The sequence below is a fragment of the Coturnix japonica genome, chromosome 5 (assembly GCF_054131305.1).
Source record: "Coturnix japonica strain WE chromosome 5, WE-NBRP24, whole genome shotgun sequence".
Taxonomy (NCBI): Eukaryota; Metazoa; Chordata; class Aves; order Galliformes; family Phasianidae; genus Coturnix; species Coturnix japonica.
In genome coordinates, this window is record NC_140667.1 from 36,518,876 (window position 1) to 36,540,537 (window position 21,662).

The 21,662-nt window shown below is 43.7% G+C and overlaps 2 protein-coding genes across 9 annotated transcripts in view; one reads left to right on the forward strand and one right to left on the reverse strand.

Annotated features, from left to right (window-relative positions):
* Positions 1-15,003, reverse strand: FBXO33 (F-box protein 33). Its single transcript, XM_015865065.3, has 4 exons — positions 14,564-15,003; positions 9,263-9,373; positions 5,503-6,188; positions 1-2,013 (listed from the first exon to the last, which is right to left on the reverse strand). The coding sequence occupies exons 1-4, from the start codon at positions 14,986-14,988 to the stop codon at positions 1,742-1,744; spliced, it is 1,494 nt and encodes a 497-aa protein (XP_015720551.2). The 5' UTR covers positions 14,989-15,003; the 3' UTR covers positions 1-1,741.
* The window catches only part of ZNF410 (zinc finger protein 410), a 14,993-nt gene continuing 7,701 nt past the window's right edge, over positions 14,371-21,662 (forward strand). For 4 of the 8 annotated variants that reach the window (XR_014946708.1, XR_014946707.1, XM_015865076.3 and 1 more), the window contains exons 1-2: positions 16,192-16,219; positions 17,660-17,854. Coding sequence is in view for 6 of the 8 variants with exons in the window: in XM_015865076.3 (XP_015720562.2) it covers positions 17,822-17,854 (33 nt within the window). In the remaining 2 variants the exon portion in view is untranslated. Of the gene's footprint in view, positions 14,608-15,356; positions 15,456-16,191; positions 16,220-16,827; positions 16,970-17,659; positions 17,855-21,662 lie in introns of those variants that run through there. The other 4 variants (XM_085549183.1, XM_085549184.1, XM_015865077.3 and 1 more) reach the window with 4 other exon arrangements.

The window sequence follows — 21,662 nt, forward strand, 5'->3', positions numbered from 1 at the left end:
TCAATTTTTAATGCTTTATTTATTGATTAAAAGAATATACATTTAACATAAACCATACAACATCAGTCATCAATTCAAACATTCAGCTGGTTTCCTTACATTTTCTGTCAGGAGTTTATTTTTTAATCTGATCACATTTATAAGGTAAAATCTCACCACATCTGGCATATACACACACTGTGCCAGTGGATTCACTCTACTGATGTACATATAAAATCCGCATGGTATGTGCTCACTGGAGACAAAACAGCGCACACCTGTCAAAAGGTCATTTTAATATAAGATGGTAAAACCATTTGTAAAACACATATAAACTTTTTCCATAAATAGAATCATATCTGGACATCTGTTGCATAAATTGTGTTTTCCAAAGCTTACAATATAGCAGCCAGGTCTCAGCACTGCTGGGCACCCACGTTGGCCACTTACTTTATTATTGCAGACTGTCCTTTAAACATTAAATGCACAACATTCGTACCACTTAAAACTGGGGTCAGGTGGAAGTCTCACAGAGACCACGTCTGTACCGCGGTTGCCCTGAAACAGTTAAATCGGCTTTTAAAGCCTCTCAGATATAACAAGATTTTAAAACATACTTCATGGAATGTTCTTCATGCATCGTAGCAGCTCATACCTGTGATAGAACAAGCTTTGTATTTGTTTCCTTTCCTTCCTTTACATTCACTATTCACAGTGAAACAGGTGCATGTTTGTTAAGAGTTCTGAGGTTGCTGACTGAGCCACAGCACAGCTGTGTACCACAGGTCGAAATTCGACCTTATATATTACAATCTAGCAGTATCTGGCTGGCCAGAAGCTGGCCTGCCCCTGCCAGCATGTGGGCACTTCTTCGTTTTTAATCTATTCTTTGGCAGCTGACACAGGCGCTGACAGAGAAAATCCAGTGACTTAGTTGCTAGGGATTTCACGACTAATGTTTGTTTGCAGGTGTAGACCTTTATACTGAAGCCTTTACTGTTATGTTTCTACCTCATCGGAGTGCGGTTCCTTGTTTTTTTGCCTCTTAAAACTTTGGCCCAAAGCTAACTTCTGAGGAACACAACGGAGGATGAGAATAAACTAGGAGGAGTTTACACAAAGGACCCGAAACACCGCGGAGCATGGAGTGAATCTGCAAGCGCGGGTGTAAGTAAAGCAAGTGTTTCGTGGCACTGCTTGACAGCCAAGGAGGACTGGGAATGGAAGCAGAGCATGCTTCAGAAACAGCATGTGAAATGAAGCAAGGCGAGAGTCTAACAACAAACAGCCCTGGATAGACCTCTCTTCCTTTTAAGCCTATTAAGTAGCATGCTACTAGATTAAGCAAACAATGACAGCATAGAAATCCACTGGGCTATGGATATGGATATCAAAAACAGCTGGCTCCTGAGCACTGAACTCCGATATAATAGCAAAAATAATTCAAAATGCAGTTACTCAATAAAAATAAAGTTAGCCGGCAACCTCAGACAGCCTTTGGCTGCATCTCTGTAAGGTTTGGTAGACAAGTCCATTAACCGTGAAAACCCTAAACACTGCCACTTTCAGCTTCTAAACCAATACCCGACTACGTTCTTTGATCAAGAAGTAGAATACACATATGTAATTCTATATAGCTAATACTGATTAAACACAGCACAAAAAGGGTTAATTCACGCTACTGAAAAAAAAAAAAAAAAGAAAAAAAAACATAATAGGACCCTACTTGCATATGTAACCACAGGAACTGTAAAATAAGGAGCTAAATGCCTTCACTGAAGCTTTGCATCTCTCTGTAAAAATGACGAGTTGGCTCAGTGAAGACACTGAGCAGCTCTATGTCCATGACTGCATGCCAAGGTCGACCCAATCCAAGAGATACTTGCTCAATGAGATTATGTACTGGATCCACGTCCTGGTCAGCCAGCTCTCCTTGGTCAAAATCAATGCTTTCCTCTGTGACTTCCAGCACTTTCAGATCAGAGCCACGAAGACGAGCAATTGCAATGAGATTGTGAGCCCAAACTGTGTAACCTATGGGGGGAAAAAAAACATGCTCTGTAATTGCGCAGCAAGGTATTTCTTATGGAGTTATTTAATGCTGGATCACCTGAAAATCCTTCCCAATTTACTTTGTCATCTTCTGTCTGGCAGAATTCCCCTCCCAATTTCTGCTTTGATTGCAAGTAGGAGAGTTCAATTTTACGTTTTCAATAAGGAAACGTCAAAATAATTTCAGTTAGTTCAACTAAGTTTCTCTACATTGAATTTTTTCACCTCTTGTATCAACTTCTTTAATACAAGTTAAGTTGTAACTACAATATCAAACCTTCTGTCACCTACTTGTAAATAAATCATGTCAAAGAAATGACTAATCAACTATTTCAAGTGGATGCATAAAAGGATTATTTGAAAGCCGAAAACTGAGGTTAGCTTTTATCACCTTAGAGAAAGACTTCATGGAAAACGAACAGAAGCCTCCCCAGCAAGCAGGTCCCACCACTGTAAAAAAATAACCTACATATATCTTGTTATTCTACCTGAGATTAAACATAATTACAAAGCTTCCCTCTCTTCCAATTACTGTATATTAGCATCCCTTTTCCAAAGGCTTACTCTGCAGTTACCTGCTAGTTTTCTGTATCTTGGCTAAGCTCTTCCTTGTCCAGGTGCAAAACATGGAGTATTTGGGAACTTCCCTTTCCGAAAGCTCTGCAAGTCAGCCCTTCCATTGCAAAAGGAAAAGGCTCATTTCTGCCTTCATCGTCATTCTCACAGGTGCTATTCCCCCTGGGGAAATGCACACTTGGAGTCTAAGTAAAGCTGCCATCTGCGCAGTATCAGAACTGGGAAAGCATGATGCTGAAGGAATAACAACCAGCCATGGTCTGGTCTTCAGCAAGGCAATCCGCATGTTCTACATCATAAATTATCAAGACAGCTGAATGAAGAATGAGGAAAACTGGAGCAATAGATTCAAGAAATTAGAAATTTTCATGTTTGTTTTTTTTTTTTCTTCCAGCTTTTTGTCTGTAAAATCTCCTACAAACATTTTGCTCAAGGTACTTATTGAACAAGTAACCCCACAAACATATCTTTGGCTCATTTCTAAGTCATCAACCATTGAAAATGTATGAATTGCTGCAATTCTCATCAGCCAAGGCTTTACCTGCAGACACAACAGAAGCTAAAGATAAAGCTGTCAGAAAGGCTATGGGGCATCAAACCCAATGGAAAACTGCACTTCTGTGACCTACGCTCCTCCAAGGCTTTGAGGGAGCTCACAACACCTTCAGTTATTTTAATAGTAAAGAAAGACAATCACAAAAAAGAAGCCATGAGCGTGCAAGAATAAAAAGGGACAATGACTGTGGTTGCGTCCCCTGTGCCACCCCTGGGGCTCAGGTTCATGGCTTTTGCTGTAACTTTTCACTACCACATCTATCTGTTTTTTGCTGTTTTTTTTTTAAACCTCCAGTTAATCTTATTTTAAATTACCTTTCCAAAAGCATTGCCAGGAATTTCTCATGAACCTTCCAGCAGCAAAGAAGCCTTTGCTCAGCTGAAGTATTTCAGAGGTAAAAAGGAACAATCACTTCCTCTCAAGTATCAAACACACCATGAGCAGCACTTCTGTTTTCCCTGGCTGATGTAAAACATCAGCTTTAGCTTTGCTCTGACACAGAATAACACTGAGGATAGCGCTGGTAATACAGCACATTAACAGCACAAAGTATCTTGGAACACATGAAAAGCCTTTCTTTTAAATTAAGGATTTCAGGCGCTATGGATGGCCAGATCATACCACTGTCTATCCTACCATCCCCATCTCCAAAGACAACATACTTCTCACACCACTCCTTCATGCTGCCAGCAGCAGTTAATACCCTTGACTTGGCTCTCCTCTGCTCTTGATGATGCCACCTTGGTGAGACAATGATACGTCTTCACACAGATGTCAGAAAAGTCTCCTGAGGAATCCAAGAGCCTTTCAGACACATTCTCCCTTCCTCCTTTTGTCAGTGCTAAGTGACTTTTTCAGAGCAAACTAAAAGCAGAAGAGGGAAAATCTCTGAAAAAAAATTAGAAACTAAGTATTCTAGATCTTTCTTCCTAGCCACATTCTTCTCAGTGTCACTACTCAAGAAGGAAGATGCTTATTATACAGTAAGAGAGAAGTCCTATTCACAACTTCAAGAGGTATGAGACAAGAGTAAAGAAAATGAGTAGTAACTTATAAGCAGCTTAGCTAACATTGTCTACAAAGAGGAGAGAAAAGAAAGGGAAAGGAATCTGAATTTCAACATCAGTGTGTGGTTGATGTTTGGCCATTCTCTCTGCAGAAGATGCAGTAACAATCCTTTCATACAAAGAACTGTAAAATATATTTGCCTTCCCAACACTCTGCACAGAGTAATACATTGTGCACTGGTATCAGGTGATACTACTACCAGCTTATATTTGGGTATTTTATCATCTTTTTGAATTTAAACAAGGAGATGTTCCTGTTGTAGGAAAGTAAATTGATTTTGTTTATTTATTCTAAAAGGCCCTGAAACTTCAATTCAGTGTTAGAGAAACTGCTAAAATCCACCTTCATCCAGTGGTACAGTCATTTGCTAATCTGTGGAGGGGGATGCAGCAGGACTTTCTGACTTCAGCTGAGATCTGAACACACCAATTTTGCTGCTGAAGATGTCTCCTGTTTGTGCTGAGTAACTGGAGATTTATTCCTGCAGGCTGCCTGAGGAAATGGGCATTCATTCTTACGTAACAGAACACAGTCATCCCTTAACTCCTTCATGCATCAGCAAGCTTGTTCTTTGTGAGCCACTTCCAGCACAAACCAAAACAACCACTCTGCATTGTTTCAGTTTCAGGTGCCTTAAAAATGTGCCAAATGATTCAAACTTCAAATAGAGCTGAATGCAAGTGTGCGCTTCTTTTTGATTTGCAATTACACAGCAAGAAGGTGAGATAAACCTTGTGCACTCAGCAAGGTAACCTCTTCCACATTGTACTTTTTCTCCCCCACTCTTCAAGTAGAGAAGTCTCAAATTTTGCACACCACCTTCATCTGCTGTAACCAAGCTGGTTACAGACTTCCTTCCCCTCAGTCACGAGGCACTTAACCTGTGTTAGTTACACAAACAGGAAGTATAATCATCTAATCTTAACAGCCTATGAGCTCATGGCACACACAACGAGCCTCTGCAGCACTCACATACCCAGCAGAGGAATCTGCACTGTGCCTCCTGGAATGCCCAGATCTTAGTGCTCAATTCTGTGAGCAGTCTAACAAAATCCTATGTGATCTCTCATCCAAATGTAGTAAGCTACAAGCATATTTAAGACAAGTCCTATTCTCAAACATGAGAATACCAGTATAAAGTACAACAGTACAACAATGACCACGCAGCAGACTCTTGAACACGACTCTTACTGAAACTCATTACAGTTAGAAAGGCTGAAATGTTCTAAGTATTTCAGTTACGTACCGTGCTCACACAACGTGTTACCTACCATGAACAGCTAGAAGAGAGAGCCTCGTGCACCTCCAGGCTAATAGGACAAGTGGATCTTCGTTCCGGTTGTCGCTAAGATCTGGGAAGCCAGACATATCTATCACATCATTCATTAGTATAAAATGAGTGAGGAACTTATCATACTGCCTGGATATGAGGTCAACAACAGCTCCGGAAACACAAGTGATGTAGCTGTCAAAGTGAATCCTCTCTAAGGGAATACTGGGCTTAAGAATCCTTAACATATCATCGCTCTTTACATCAAAAGCCATTATGTAGACCCGAAGATTAGTGCTGTTGCGTGTCAGCGCCTTCCAATTCTCATCTTCTGGCATACTGTCCAATGACTTGTGCATTATGGAAACACTGTGGACCAGGAGAGACAGTCGATGCAAAGGCACGTGGTTGCTGTCAGCCAGGACTCTCGCCATTTCAGCCGTAAAATCACAGAAATCCAAAGCAAGCGAACGCAGATTCACAAAGCGCTCCAATTCAACTGCAGTAATGAGAGTGGTATTACCAGGGATGTGGTTGTCCAATAAGCTCAGATGTTCCATGGTGTTGGCTATGGGGTTTGATAAGGACGACAACGATGTGGGAGTTACTATTTGCAGCATAAACCCACAGGACAGCCATTTCAATTGCCTGCTATTGCCTAGTATCTCTTCAAACAGCTGTTGAATTCTGTAAGTAAACAAAACAGATAATGATGCTGTTAAACACGGTCTAGTGTTACCAACTGCATGCCGTTCTATTTTTTTTCCCCTCATTAAAGAATCGCTCCTCTTTTATTTATGGCTTTATCCTAAAGAAGGTGCTACCATCAGTTTTTGGCAACTACAAAGGTTAGAACACAACAAGCTGCTGACATCCTGCAGCACTTCAACCTTCACTGCACTTCACATGTTTGAACTGTAAACTATCAAAACAATGCACTTTGTCTTTCAATAGCAGTGCTGCACTATGAAGCTTCATTTCATACTTCTCAGCACATACTGGCACCTTCCCACAAACACATTAAGGTTATGCAAATAAGAAAACCCATAATGTCTTTAAAAGCAATAACTGTATTTTTAAGAACAGCTTCTCGTATTTGTTAATCAGCCTCACTAGAACTGCAAATTAAAATGGAGAAAAAGTCATTTTCATTGAAAAGTTGGAGAAACTTCACTTTTAAGCACATTAGAATAATCTGAAACCTACTGCTTGATTTTCTCAATTGAAGGGTAATAACAAACACAACATATACATGGAACAATTCTGAATATACAGTTGACTGGATTTTTAAGTGTCAACAGTTTGACACATAACAAGAGTAACTTGGGCCTGGTGACATTTCGATCCCAGATAGCCAGTGGGAGGCAATTCTAGCACCATGTCCCCGTGATGTATTGCACTGCATGATTATTACACACTTCGTCTTACTCATCCCACCTCTCCTATCCATTTAGGTTATTTTAAATGCAAGAATGTTCTTTAAGTTAAATATGTAATCCAAAAAGATATTTTAAGGTAAGATTTGAATACCAAATATCAGTACCACAGTCCAACTCTACCGACTTCCTCAAAAGGAAGTTTTCCAGTCCTCATCCCACAGCTGTTAGGGCTCCAAAGGATCTCCCTGCCCAAACTATGTGTTCTGTGAACATATACATATTGGGGTTCATATACAGACGAGTCTAATCTCAAATCTCAGTCAGCTCGAAAGCAAAAATCAGCATTTAAGGGAAGCAATTGAGCCAGACTATGGCAAGTCTGAAAGACTTGAAGAAATAAGGTAAATCCCTCCAGGAGGAACCTACCAGGAATTTTTGTGCCTCAAATCAAGCAGTGGTTTCCACAGAACTCTTTTTTCCTTTACTGCTGAATAACACATAAACATTCACATTGAAGCTCAAAACAACATTACAAAGTTACTATTCTTATCCCCATATCTATAATTAAGATAATGTCCAGGTAAATCCAACATCCAGACAAAACTAAAGGCTCCGTATCCTGACCGACAGCAGAAAAATCACTAACACCTTAAAAAGAGGGAAGAGAATGAGGGAAATGCTTCTCAGAGACCTTCCCCTTTGCAAAAACTTTCAGCTCTCACCTCCTGAGCCAGAGGAGGCTTTCTGTCTACTGCAACCCTCATGGACCTCACTGCCAGCAATGTGCCTCAACTCCTCTTTGAGCCAACCTCTCACAACTGTAACATCCCACTACAAAGAACTCTGCAACACTATCCCCCTTTTTCCTTGCTTTCACCTGACCCGTCACCTTTGATGTCACTGTCCTTGTATTAAAGAAAATGAACAGATCAATCTTTATTCATCCTCCTTCCTATCTGTATGTGCTTTCCTCCCCACTGTCATCACAGCACTTAGGAAAGATGTAACATCTGCAGTAATGGTAGCCTTTGCTCTGTAACAGTCCATGCAATACAAGTGCTTGTGATGTTTTACAGAACAATCGACAAGGTGACAAATCAATTTTGACACGCTCTGCCAAAAACCACTATCCATACCTCACTGCACTGAAGTTTTGTTTAAGTTGTGCTCCTGATTTGATTTAAGCATCTAGGCTTACAAGAGTAATGTTCTGGTACTGACAGAACTGGAAAGTGAGACTGATTTTAAAGCTATGTGACTTTGTATTTAAGTATCCATACACATATTTAGATTCATGCTGATGGGTTACCAGCCCATGCACGTGACTATCTTAAAGCTCGTTTATAAAATGTAAGAACAGTTTCATACACAGACAAAATATAACGAAAGCCCAGCATATGCAAGAAAGCAATTTAGAACAGTGATGTTTTAACAAGTATACTTAATATTGCTCCCAGTGAAGAGCAGTGAAGGGGATGCTCCCCGTCAACCTACAGCTGCTGGTACAGAAAAGCACTGGTGGCCCTGGACAGGAAGTAAACCTATTAGCAAGATTTGTAAGGAGCCCATTTGTTTAAGAACTGTATCAGTCCACATGTTCTATTTAATAGGAGAGGCTTAAGTGGTTCTTTTGGAAGCAAACCTATCTGAAATACATGGAACATGGTTAACAGCCTAATGGCTCTGTGCCAGCTGAGATTCAGCCCAAGGTCTGTTACACTCAGTTCAATGCTATGGACTTGAGGAAGTGTCATGTTTTCATCTCCTAAATGTTTGAATTGTAGGAAGTTCCAAAAAGAGACAGTAACATTTACCACCACACAGGGTCCAAAATCCTCAGCCACCATTAGCACAGTCTCCATGGGTTGCTCAATTGCTTTCAGCGTTAGCTATTTGCATCTATGTTTTGTAACTAAACAGATGCAAACATCCAAACACACGCAAAGGGCAAAACTACGAAGACAAAGATTTACTTCCTGTTGTTAGTGCTGATGACCCACTGCCAACTTTCATCTAATTTAGAAAAGAACTAGCAGGTCCCAAACACACTGCTTTAGTTCATAAAACAAATAAGAGGTAACATTTGTTTCCTCATTCCAAAACGTACAAAGGTCGGCATCTGTGTGAACAACTAACTTCAGTTTGGACAATAAATTAATTTTGTATTGTTTATGGCTATGAAGTATGCATAGCAATTTTTGTTATTTGTTTGAAGAAATAGTTAACTGTATGCTCAGCTGAGTAAACACCTGCTTAGATGGCTCTATTTAAGCCTCAGGACAATGATTTCATAACGTATTTGATTCCAGAAAAGCTAAAAAAAAAGAGTTTTTTACCTGCACACGTTTTAACATATTTGACAGTTTACAAAACATAACTTACTGCTTAATCTTTTTGCCATCGGGGTCAACCTTGCCGAGGTATGTATTTGATATACTTCCATGTTGCTGCAGAATGCTTATATCCCCAAAGAGACTTAACTTCTGGAGGTTCCTGCAATGACAAAACAAAAAGGGATCTGTATACTAAAGAAAAACACTGTAAGGAAAAACTCTAAATAAGAAAACAAGGCAGTAAGAACACGTTATTATATGGAACTATTCTGGGAAGCACCCTACAGTCCTGTAGTACAGGCACATTTGGAGCTGAACAGAGTGAGAACAAAGCATAAAGGGGAGGAAGGATATACAAAGTGGTGATTCTAGCTGTAAAGCAAATGTCAGCTTTCAGTGACCACACAGGCTGCCATCATAAAGCAAACTTCCTGTAGTACTTCCATATTCTTTTTAATTTGTGGAACGTGGGCACATAACGTCACAGGTGAAAACATCAACTACCCATTCCTCTTTGAATGTAATACTGTGTTTAAAGCACAAACAATACAACTGTGAGAAGCCTTTCCTGAGCACTCCCATATTGCAGCCAGATTATGTACAGGGGGCACAAACATGCAGCAGCTGAGGCAGCACAAGTCTCAAATGGAAGCTGAGCAAAAGCTCCCAGCAGTCCCATTCCCCACTACAGTTCATTCCTATGACTTGCATCTTTCCTACGCTCTGAAAAAATCAAGCAGAAGTCATGAAAATGCTAGTGGTTTCAGAGCAGCTCTCTGCAGCATTTCTTTTCAGGGTGTTGCTTTTTTCTAACTAATAGAGGATCTTTGTGTTTGTTTTTTTTTAATTCATTTAGACATACAGTAAGTTAGATTTGCTTCCAAACATTCAAGGAATAGTTTGCACTTGGAAATGAACATAGCAAAACCTCCAGCAAAACTGCAAATGGCTGTGAGAGTAAGATTCATCTTGAACAGCAGATGCCAATTAACTGGCAGCTGACAACTAAGAAAGTCACAGAAATTCTTACTTTTGCTGGCTTACCAGTCATACACTAACAGTGCAGATCAGCTTCTTGGAAAACACAATGCAGTTGCAAAGCCCAAAGCCCAGGGAAGCTCTGGTGCCAGTTAACTACCTTCACGGGATGAGCACAAGGTGTCAAGGAGTCAAGGCTTTTAAGTCTGAACCTAATAGGAATCCACTGCAAATAATTACTGGTCTGTTTTAAAGTTCCTCCATTAAATAACCACAGACCTGCTTGCTGAAATCGAGCCACTGCCACACCGCCTACTTTTCTTCTGCAGGTGACTGAATGACTTTAAAAGCTCCGTAAGCTCTATATCAAGCCAAATTTTGAAGCAAAGCACATAGATTTTACAGGCATTTCAGAAATTAAAACACATTAAAATTATTAGAAATACAGGACTACTGTACTGATGGTACTTAAACAGAACTGAGCCTAGGCCACATGCTTAATATTCTACAAATCAAAGTCAATGCATCCACCAGGTATGAGAAGCAGCCTTCACAGCCAATATTCTGATCTCAGTGATTTAAGTCTAAGAGTTAAGACAAAATGCAATCTTCCTAATGATTCTGATTCACCTGCATATTCACATCACACTCAGGTCTCATTCACTGCTACTCAGACCCCACTGAACACTACTGCAGTGTTCCTTTTAGGCTCTGAAATTAACATGATATACAAAGCACCATTTACCAGTACCTTGCACAGTTTGTCTGCATCCATTTCACTGCCATTCTACACAATATAACGACAAAGTTAAAGCTTTCCACCTCAAAACTTAAGCAATGAAAACATCCAATTAGTCTTCCACTCACAGCACAATTACTACCATCAATAAATGCAACCACAGTTCCATTCAGTATTAGATTTCTGTCGGTACTATAGAACCATATGATCTCTGGCATCTGACTCACCTCTCACCCTTCCTCCATTGGATAAGTAAAGCCACTGCTATTTAAATAAAATAACTGAGGTGTTAACTGTCCTCTTTTGTCATAATAGCAGCTTAAAACTATGTATACTAGAAACGCACACAGCTGGGGAAGAACATTCTCTGTTGGATTTAGAATTTCTTTGTCATACAGTAACTATTTAAATTCCACTGACACACTTCTTGCTATGCTCTATCTTCAGTTTTGGTGCATCTTTCTGAACATTCATCCTCCAATTTGTAATGCAAAGAAAAAAAATCACCATGGCCTTGCTTACAGTCAGCAGGAACGAAGCGCTAAGGCACATCCTGTCCTACTGGATTCCTGGGTTTTTTGTTTCTTTGGGATTTATTTTGTTGCTGCCAGCTGCTCACTCCAGCTGATAAAAGAGAGTTCTTAGAAAGCCTCAAGTACAGATCCAGTCTACTCCGTTGAATGATTCACAAATGTTTGGCAACTCCAAGTGGATCCCTTCACTGAGACACCTTAGTTTACTGTAATCTGCTTTTTTGTTTCACAACAAAGATCAGACAAGAACTGCTTATTAGCTCCCATCCATACCAAAAAGACTCGCACAGAGCATCGCCCTCCTTTCTGCCCCCCAGATGTGATGGCACAGATGGTGAAGATCCCTTAAGAACCCCAAGGAAACCACTCATCTCTCTTGAGACCATTTCATGATACCACTCCCTACATTTTATTTTTAATTACAAAGTAGAACATCATCAGTTTAAATACTGCACTTCCAGTTCGCTTCTTTGCTGTCGAACAACTGGAAAAGTTACAAATCACTACAAGCATCACTTCAGAACTTTTTTAGAAAGAAATTACAGAATTTCAGATCTCCTCTTCTTCATTTCAGTGCCAAGAAAGTGGCATTTTGGAGTAACACGCTGTCATTTGCGGAATGAGAGCTGTGTTGACCTGAGTTCTGCCTCAAACACCAGACAGACCTTGAATGCACCTTTGCGGATGCTGACCACCAGCAGCGATCCCTATCAGAACACTATTGAGGTTTTCTAGTTATGCATCTGCAACCTCCCTAATTCTATCAGAACTTACAAAGGTTGCTCCAAAATGCTTTTCCAGAGACTTAACTGAAGATATTTTATTTGCATGAAAGCACACCGTCATTCTCTTGTACCCAAGAGGACATCCAGAACTTGCATTACTTTTAGTCCTGTTACTCTTAGGCCGTGCAGTATTACAAATCCACAAGGAATTCTACAGCCACTTAAAGAACTTCTTTTTCCTGAAAGGACAGAGTTGTTACTGTATTGTTTAACAACAGCATTATATAGTTAAAAAACAGCATACCATTTTACTAAAGTGGATTTCTCCCTCTCTAGCTCTTAAGTGTAAGATGGAAGTCCTTTGGGTTTCTCTGCCAAAGAGTTATCAGGAGGGCTGACAGGAGCTATGAAAGAATCATCCTGTTTCAAACCCTGTTCCAAAAGGAATGCATTTGCTGCAGTTTAGTTGCTGGAGAAGTTAAAAAACGCTGCTGTTTCCTTTATTTTGGAAACTGCAATAGCTATCACGTGTACAAGAACATTCTGCAAGCACAACAAGAAATTATTAATCACCCTTGTGCTACAGATGAGCAAACAGAAGCAGAGAAACAAAGCGACTTACTGCAGTCCTTCTACAGATAAAGCAAAGCACTGAGCAGGTGACAATGGTATATTTAACTTCTTCACGTAAATCCCTCTCTCGTATTTCAGTTGCTCAAAGTCTGCTGTGATAACTAGGTATTCTGCTTTCCCAGGTTGTACATCTTTCATTCCAAAATGAAACAGCAGCACGCAAGTGATTTGGGGACATCAAGAACACATGGAGACATGGGAGTTGGACTTGATGATCTCTAAGGTCCCTTCCAACCCGCACGAGACTATTACTATTACTAAATGTTGTTAAAGATGGTAACTTTTCATCTGTGCACACCACAGAAACTACACTTGCACCAGAGAACAGCGACTGGGGAAACAACTGCTACTACCAATTATTTTGCTGCAGTCCTCAGCCACGTTGTACGCACAAAGATTTGTCAGAAGGACTTTGGAAGGTGATGTTATTGCACAAGCTGCAGATAACGCCATGAAATCTATCTCTTCCAAAAGCGAAACGTATTGAAACCCCTCTCACAATCTATTTCGCTTGTTTTTTTTAACACCCAATGAAACTCACACACAATATCTGCTGCAGCTTCTAACTGTCCATTGAAAACGTTGAAGTCAACCTAGCAGTATTTGTATCAGATTTGATAATCACCAACTGACATCACTTTCTCACGTATGATATCAGTTGATTTCCCCCAAGATTCAATAGCAAAGCGAAAGCGTCTCCTGAAAGGCAAGAGAAGACCAATTAGGGTTACTAAACCTGCAGGCTGAGGATTCATGGGGCAAGAAACAAACCAAGATGACAGTGAGCTGTGACCCACAGGCAATGTCCAAAAGCACATTTGTGCCTCCGATCACAGCAGTTCCCCCAGGAAGTACCTGCGGGCATCATGGGGCCTAGGAACTGAAAGTGAGACTGAAAGCGCTTGTGTTCCTCTAATGCCAACCAGGAGCTGCAGCTCTGCTGTTACCACACAAACCAGAGGAGAAGTGGAGGCCTCACTCTGCTTCTTAACTGTTTCAGGGTCAGAGCTGGTGGCTGTACAGTGATGCAGCTGCAGATGGTTTTCCAACAGCTCTCTATAGAAACACCCTAAAATATTTAGCAGTGGTCACTTTACCCCCAGCAGGTGATGCACCATCATGCACACAGATAGGAAAGCACACAAACACTTACTATCCTGCAGCCTGCATGGCTTCCCAACACACTGCGACTTCACTGCGCAGTCTGTTTTCTGACTGCAGGCCGTGCATTATGACCTCTGAGGTTTTAAAAGATACTGTGTAGGAGTGTTAGCAAGATAAGCAAAGAGAAAGCGAGCGTTTTCATTTTAGAAGTCCAACCTGAGGAAATTAAGACTCAGCTGCCAAAGTCGGTGTGAATAAGTGTGATCTGAGCGCATTTCAAGCCCAGAGCACGGGAAAGGGATTCCACTGCTCAACCGGATCGAGGAAACGCCACATGCCTGAAGCACATTCACAGCAAGCAACCAGAAAGCCCTCTTCCTGCTGAGGCCAGGCCTCAGCCCCAACTCACAGGGGAGCTCATTACCGGGGTCGGCGGCCCTTCTTAGCGTCATTTGTGAGAGAGAAAGGAAGTCTCTCTCCGGCACTACCTCCCTTATTAGCTCCCCACACGCACGCGGCCCGGGGGAGCCTCGCCACCCGCCCACTCCGCGCCCCGAGGAGGCCGAGGCGCCCCCGCGGCCTTTGTGTCCCCCGGCGCCGCCTCCCCTCCCCTCCCCCGTCGGGCTCCCGCTCGGTACCTGTTGTTGCGGACGCTGCTGAGCACGCACAGCACCAGCTCCAGGTATGTCCTCAGCAGCTCGAGCCAGCGCGGGCACAGCGGAGCCGCCTCCCCGTCGCCCGCCGCCACCGCCGCGCCCTCGCCCGCCGCCGCCGCGGCCGCCCCGCCGCTCGGGTAGTTGTCGGCGGCGAACTGGACGCGCAGCTCCCGCACGAACCAGCCGCACTTGCGCATGAGGAATTCGAGGCGCGGGCGCTCGGCCGGCGACACGCGGAGGCTGAGGCGGAGGCGCGGCCAGAGGGCCGGGTAGAACAGGCACTCCCGCCAGTGCGAGCAGGCGGCCGAGGCCCGCAGCCGATCGGGGCCCGCCAGGAAGGAGAAGATGTGCACCACCAGCTCGCTGGGCAGGGAGCCGGCGCCCACCGCCTCCCCGCACACCGACATCCCCGGCGCCGGCCCGAGCCCCGCTGCTGCTGCGGCGGCCACAGGCGGCGGCGGCGGCCCCGGCCTCGCCCGCGGCTCCTGCGACAAAAACAACAACATCAATGACAAGGCGAGGGGGCGGGCGACGGCCGGGACGCGGCCGCCGCCGGGACGCACCACCCGCGCCGTCGCCGGGGGGAGGAGCGGGCCCTACCACCGCCCCGCAACAAGCGGGTGTGAGGGGGGAGGCGGCCCGGATCCCAGCCCGCCAGGCGCCGCCCGGGCCCTACCACGGTGATCGGGAGGGTGGGGGGGAGCGAGGGCGCCGCGGGCGGGCGGGGAGAGACCGGGCGGAGCGGCCCAGGGAGGACGGTCGCCCCGCGGGGGGAATGGAACGTGCCGCCGTTCGAATGGCGGGTACGGAACTACGGCTGCCGCGGGGGTGCGTGTGTGTGGCTCAGGAGGCACGAACACCCCGATACCCTGCGGTGCGTGCGAGGAAACACACTGCGTTTGCTCCAACCCGTCCGAGCGGCCCCCTCGGACTGCCCCGGGCAATGGTGGGGACAGTCCCGCTCCCACGCTTCTGTCTCCTTATTTGAATGCCTGCCCAGCCGGTCCACCGCGCTGAGTCAAAGGGCTCCTGAGGTCACGGAGTGTCTTAACGCAGCAGCGCCCGCAGCTCAGCGCCCTGCGCTCACGGAAGTGACATGGGGACAAAGCGCCGCGTGGGGCCGCTGGGGAAGTTGTGCCGCCGCTGTGCGGGGACGGAGCCCGGCGGAACGCGGGGAGCTGCCCGCTGAGTGAGCGGCGGGCTGTGTTAGCGGCGGGCTGTGATAGCGGCGGGCTGTGATAGCGGCGGGCTGTGCCCAGAGGCTCCCCGTCCCCCTGAGCCGCAGCGCTAATGTCGATAAGGAACAGACAGGAGGGGTGTTTCAGTTCCTCAGCCCCGTGGCTGTCAGGCCGCTCACACCCCCGTGGCTCTGGGATCACGGGTCGGTGTGCGGCGCTGAGTGAGCTGCCGTCCGCTCGGTGAGCGGAACACACGCCGTTCGGAGCCGCATTAGGGCAGCGATGGGAGCTCAGCCCGAGCGGGCGGCAGCGGTACGGCCGGGAGGCCCCAGGGGCGGCGGCGCTGCGGGTCGTAGGCGGCGCTCCTCTCGGCCGCTCACCATAGAGCTGAGGGCGGCGCCCAACACAGCGCCGGCATTTCCGGGTGGCACCGCGTCACGTCCGGACGGCGGAGATGCCGGTAAGGGGCCGGGGAACGGGCGCTCCGCAGGGACTCGCTGCCCACCGCGGGGCCGGGGCGGCCCCTGGGCTGGCGGGAGGGGAGGTTAATGCACGCTCCCCATTGGGGTGCGGCTGCGGGGGGATGGAGCCGCGCAGGACCCGGCCCGCGCCCGCCGCTCTCCCGGGCCCACTATCCCGGGGCGGGATGAGGGGTGCCGGAGCGAGCGGTAGGGCTGAGGGCGGCGCGCCCTGCTGTGCCATGCTGTGCCATGCTGTGCCATGCTGTGCTCTGCTATTACCGCCATCGCTGCTGTCCCGACCCTGTGCGGCAGGTACCCCGAGCACCGCAGGAACGCTTTGATTCTCCGCTGTGTGATTTTGTAATTGTAAATTACAAAATACAAAAATTGTAAATGGGAGGAGTGGCAGGAACTTGAGTTTGTTCGCCCCTCGTTAGTATCAAAGCCCTTTTTTGGTAGTTAGGAATGACACGTTCCTGTTTTACCTCGAAGGAATGTTGTGTGACTGTATGTGAAATAGCATCTGAAGAGAACTTACCTCACAAATCCCTATAGCTGCCTGTGTCCAATAACAAATTTGTCAGCATCACCAGTTGGACATGTTACAGGAGAAGCAGAGGTTTCCTAGTGATGGGGTACCTGTGTTTCCTGTCATCAAGCACTTGGATAATCCATCCCCACAAGTGGTTCAGCCTCTGTCTGTTGCGTGCTGGTGTATGTGGTTTTCAGTCAGTTCCATACACTTCCAGGTAAATGATTAAGATTCTCAATGAAAATTACATGTTATGATGAAAGCTCTTGGTGTGGGTCCAGAGGAGACCCACTAAGATGATCAAAGGGCTGGAGCACTATGAAGAATAGTTGAAGGAGCCAGGCTTGTTTGGCTTGGAGAAGAGAAGGCTCCTGGAAGACCTCACTGTAGCCTTCCAGTACCTGAAGGGAGCATTTAAACAGCCGTTTCCCCTCCTGTTTATGAGGGTTGATAGTGATAGGACAGGGAGGAATGGTTTTAAACTGAGATGAGAGGTTTAGGTTAGATATTAGGAAGAAGTTCTTCACACAGAGAGCGGTGATGCACTGGAACAGGTTGCCAAAGGAAGTTGTGGGTGCCCCATCCCTGGAGGCATTCAAGGCCAGCCTGGTCTAGTGGTTGGCCACCCTGCTTATAGCAGGGGAGTTGAAACTAGGTGATCATTGTCCTTTTCAACCCAGGCTACTCTATGAAAGCATGGAAAATAGCCACTGAAAATCAGTTTCTGATGTTGTTATTTTGCTGATTCAAAAACAACTGAAATGCAGGAACCTCTATGAGCTTTCTCATGTACTTCAAAGTACATTCTGCAGTTTCATGCACTACCTGCTGACCTTTTCTTGCACATGTTTTTTGTTTGTTCATTTATTTCCTTCTCTTTATGTTCCCTTTTTTTTTATTGTTTTAGGTTAAATTGAATATTTGTGCAACACAACTTGGTGCAGGAGGGCCATCACTTTGTTTTATACTTCAGAAAATATGAGAACAAGCAGAGCGTTGTTCTCTCTGAATTAAAAGTATATATCTGTGCCTTGCTGAGGACAGCTGCAGGAATCAAACACTTGAATCAATGTTATCGGATGAGTTAGAATCCAAACCAGAGGTGAGCAATTACAAAGTGAGTTTGGTTCCCAGGGAAGTTTGCAGGCAACACTTAGGAGAAGTTCAGAGATTACTGAGTTTGCTGCTTAGATATATATATGTTTTCCTTTAGTGATATTGCCATGCTCTTGTGTACGATAAAAGATTGAAGAATACTGCAGACTTTTTCCCTTCCTCTCAGGTTTAAGCCAATACTCTTGTCTGTTCTCAGGTTACATTTTTTCTTTCAGTATTATAATGTTCTTTCTGTTAAAAGAATAAATTTTTTGAGTACTTCTTTTCTTCAAACCAAATGGACTTTACTTGGTTTTAAGGAGTGTGGATTTTTTTTATTATTTTTTTTAAAGAGCCAGTTGTGTTTTAAAACAGTGCCCATGTTTCCAGTAAGGAGTTGGCAGGAGCAATAGATGATTGCACCCAAGTGTTCCCAGTTGCTCAGTGTGAAGCTATTTGACTGTCCCAGGCAATAATCTGTGTATGTGCTGTGCACACACGGCTGACCACAGATTAATACGTGTACATCTAAGGTATCTTTAAGATGATGCAAAAAGCCACATTATTTCTTGCAGAGTAATCAAGCTGTTTGTAAGTAGAACATGTCTATACCTATAGTCATTTGGCTCACATACTCACATTCACAGATGTCTTTAGGCTCTATTAGACCTAAAGTCCTTCTGGTACCTGTACCATACCCACAGATTTTTAGCCAATTTCCAGCTAGGAGCTCAGGTCTTTCCAGATTCTGGCTTCTTCCCGTTCACACGTTTGCTGACAAGGAGAACACTTACAGAATTATTCAAGAATAGTGTTTATTTAGTAGATAGAAGGGAATCTGAGGGGTTAACCCGTGACGAGGGACTCTGATCTCTCTCTCTCCCTTCTCCATGGTTCTTCCTCCATTCACCTGGTTTCATTCCCCCATTGATCTTCCCCAGAGCATTGCTCTGTAAGTTTTACACATCTCCCTGTTCCTGTTGCATCCTATGCTTTTGATCTTTCCCATTATGCCCATTTAGGTAAGAGTAACAAAGACACTGTATCAGGTTCTGTATTTTGCTTGATGCAAGTCTGCAGTTTGTTACCTTTAGCACAGTACTATCAATGCATTAAATTTACTCTCTCCTGTTCCTTGCCCTTGTCTTGCAGGCTCATCCCTCTAAGTTCTGGGATGGTAGAGGAGATTTTTGTGACCTCAGTCTTTTGAGGGGGAGGATTCCCATAGATTATTTCTGATAAATTAGGGCCAGGGTACTTGGAATGCTTGTTCCCTTACTCAATTGAATTGTAAGTGGGCCTCATTTTCCTGTCTTAAAGTATTTGTTAATTAGGCATGTTAGCATAATAGTCCTATTTTTCCATAGCAGGGTTGTACTTCCTTCCCAGCAAACTAGAACATAGTAAGCCATTCTCCAGTAATAACTGACCACTTGCATGAATGCTGCAGTAGTTGTAGAACACATTTTTTTCATAGATACCATCTTTTAAACAGTGTTCTTCAATCTTAATCAAGGCTGTTTTATATTACAAATTGGAATTTGTATGTACTGCATATTACCCAATCCTATACACACTATTTTTCTGATTCTAATTGTGAAAGCTGAGTATTAAGCTAGTCCTTTAAAGAAAAGCAGGTAGATACCCTATTTTCACCTTTCACAAATATTAGTTCCAATGCTTCTGGAAGTCCATAATGATTTTGTGTCTGCTAATGTGCCATGACACCCTAATTCTTATAGCCACAGATATTCTTTCATATGCTCTTACCATGTGAAAAAGGTATTAAGAATTAATTGTTTATGTACAAATAACATCTATATTAATATTCATCAAGACACTACAAATGAATTGCATAAGCTTCATTGGTGCTGCTTTTTATATCTCTAAAAAAATAAACATTTAATACTTGAACAGGGACAGATCCTGACTTGACAAGCTATCACAGAGCTGCTTGAAGAGTTGATAAGGCTGTAAAGCATCTACCTTTTTGTCTGTATTCCCTGCTCCCAAAGCTTTATTGCTTGCATTCCTCAGGGAGCTGATAAGATCTGCATTTTGCATGTTCTAAGCCTTCAGAGCGAATGGTTAAAATTGCAAACATTTCCAGTCACCTCTACCACACTGCCCCACTGCTGAGTGCTTTCTGATGTCAGGGAGCTTTACCACAGTTAACAAAGCAAACTACAGCTCTGGTCTGTAAATTGATGTGGCTGTTGAATCTTTCCTCCTCAGCACCTCACAAGGAGAGATTCTTGTGAATTAATTCCCTAGACATTGTATAGTATGAAAGTATCTTAGTTCCTGGCTGATCAGCCTCCTTCCTTGCATCCCCCTTGTACTGGAGGAGGAAGGGTGGCAAGGAAATGTTGTTTTGACCTTTTGATTTTATAACAGTTCTCTGGTTAAATTTAGAACAGAAACAGTATCGATTAAAACATAGTCGGTGCTGCTCTAGGAGTCTAGTCTAGCCCTGCAGTAGGAAGACAGATTGGAACATTTGCACTAGAACAACCTTCCTCTCCTTCTCTCTCCCCCATCCCACCCCCCCACCACTCACTGCCCCAAACAAAGCAGCTGTGTCTGCCATTTCTTGGCATTTGAATCATCTGATAAAAGGGGGCTGTTTATGGGACACAGACTTCAAACTGATCCATACCATGTAGCTATTTGTTTCTTTAACGCATATGCTTTTTTCAGCAACATCTAGGACAGGTTCCCAGTTCCTTAAATATCTTTTTCTTCTCTTGGATCAAGGGCATTTCCCAAGTCTTCTTGGTAGCACAAGCATTTTGTAGTGCTTGGGCTGATGAGTTGGGCTTTTAGTGCTCATAGATTCTCTCCATACAGTTCGTATGCGGCCCACAACCTTGAATCTCTAAGTTTAAGATGTCTTCTTGCAGTAAATATCAAGATTTATATAAATGCATTCCACATGACGTTTTCTTGTGCTTTCTTTTCTTAGCTATAGAGCAAAACCATTTTATACCTCTTTTCTTTTTCCTTTTACGACTTAGCAATGTTCTGTGAACTCATATCATAAAGTGCTCTGTCTCGCTCTTGTCTCACTCAAATTGTTCACATCCACCCCATCCATCATTGTCCCAGGAGTTCTATCTTTGTTATTCTTCCATCTACAGTTTCTTACTCTGTGTGTTTGTGTTTGTTATTTATTACCTTTTCTGCTCCTTGTGTATCCTTTGTGTTGGGTAGCCAATTACCAGATATCCTTAGTTTCCTTTTTGCTTTCAGCTGTAAAACCAAATTAAAAGACACTTAAGAAAGCAGCACATAGTGTTTGTAGTGACTTCCCCCTGACATTCCAAGTTGCTGTAGTCACAACACCGATTTTTAATGGGAAGGAATATTTCTGAAAGTAGGTAGCTGTTAAGAGGCAAACGTCACATTAAAATTGTATTTTCCCTTAATCATTCGATAGAGTTGGGAAAGGTGTGTTTGATACATTTTAAGTTTTTGTGAGCATTTTTAATCTTCCATCTCTTATTTTCCTTCCGCTGTGTATTTATTGGTCTTAAACTGGAACGCAAATCCTTTGGGGCGGCAATCTCTTATTCCCCATATCATTTTTGAAAGCATAGACATCATTCTTTCCTCTGGCTTAGGAGCAAGCATAGTTCTGTTTTAATTAAAAGGCCAACTTGTCAAGTGTTTAAATATGATATGAAAAAAATAAAATAACTATTTCAAAGATTGATCATGGAGAACGTTTGCTTAGGTGACAGTGCAGTAAAGTATTAAGTTCTAAAAGATACATTAAAGAAAATATGACATAGCCTGATAAACCTTCATTATAT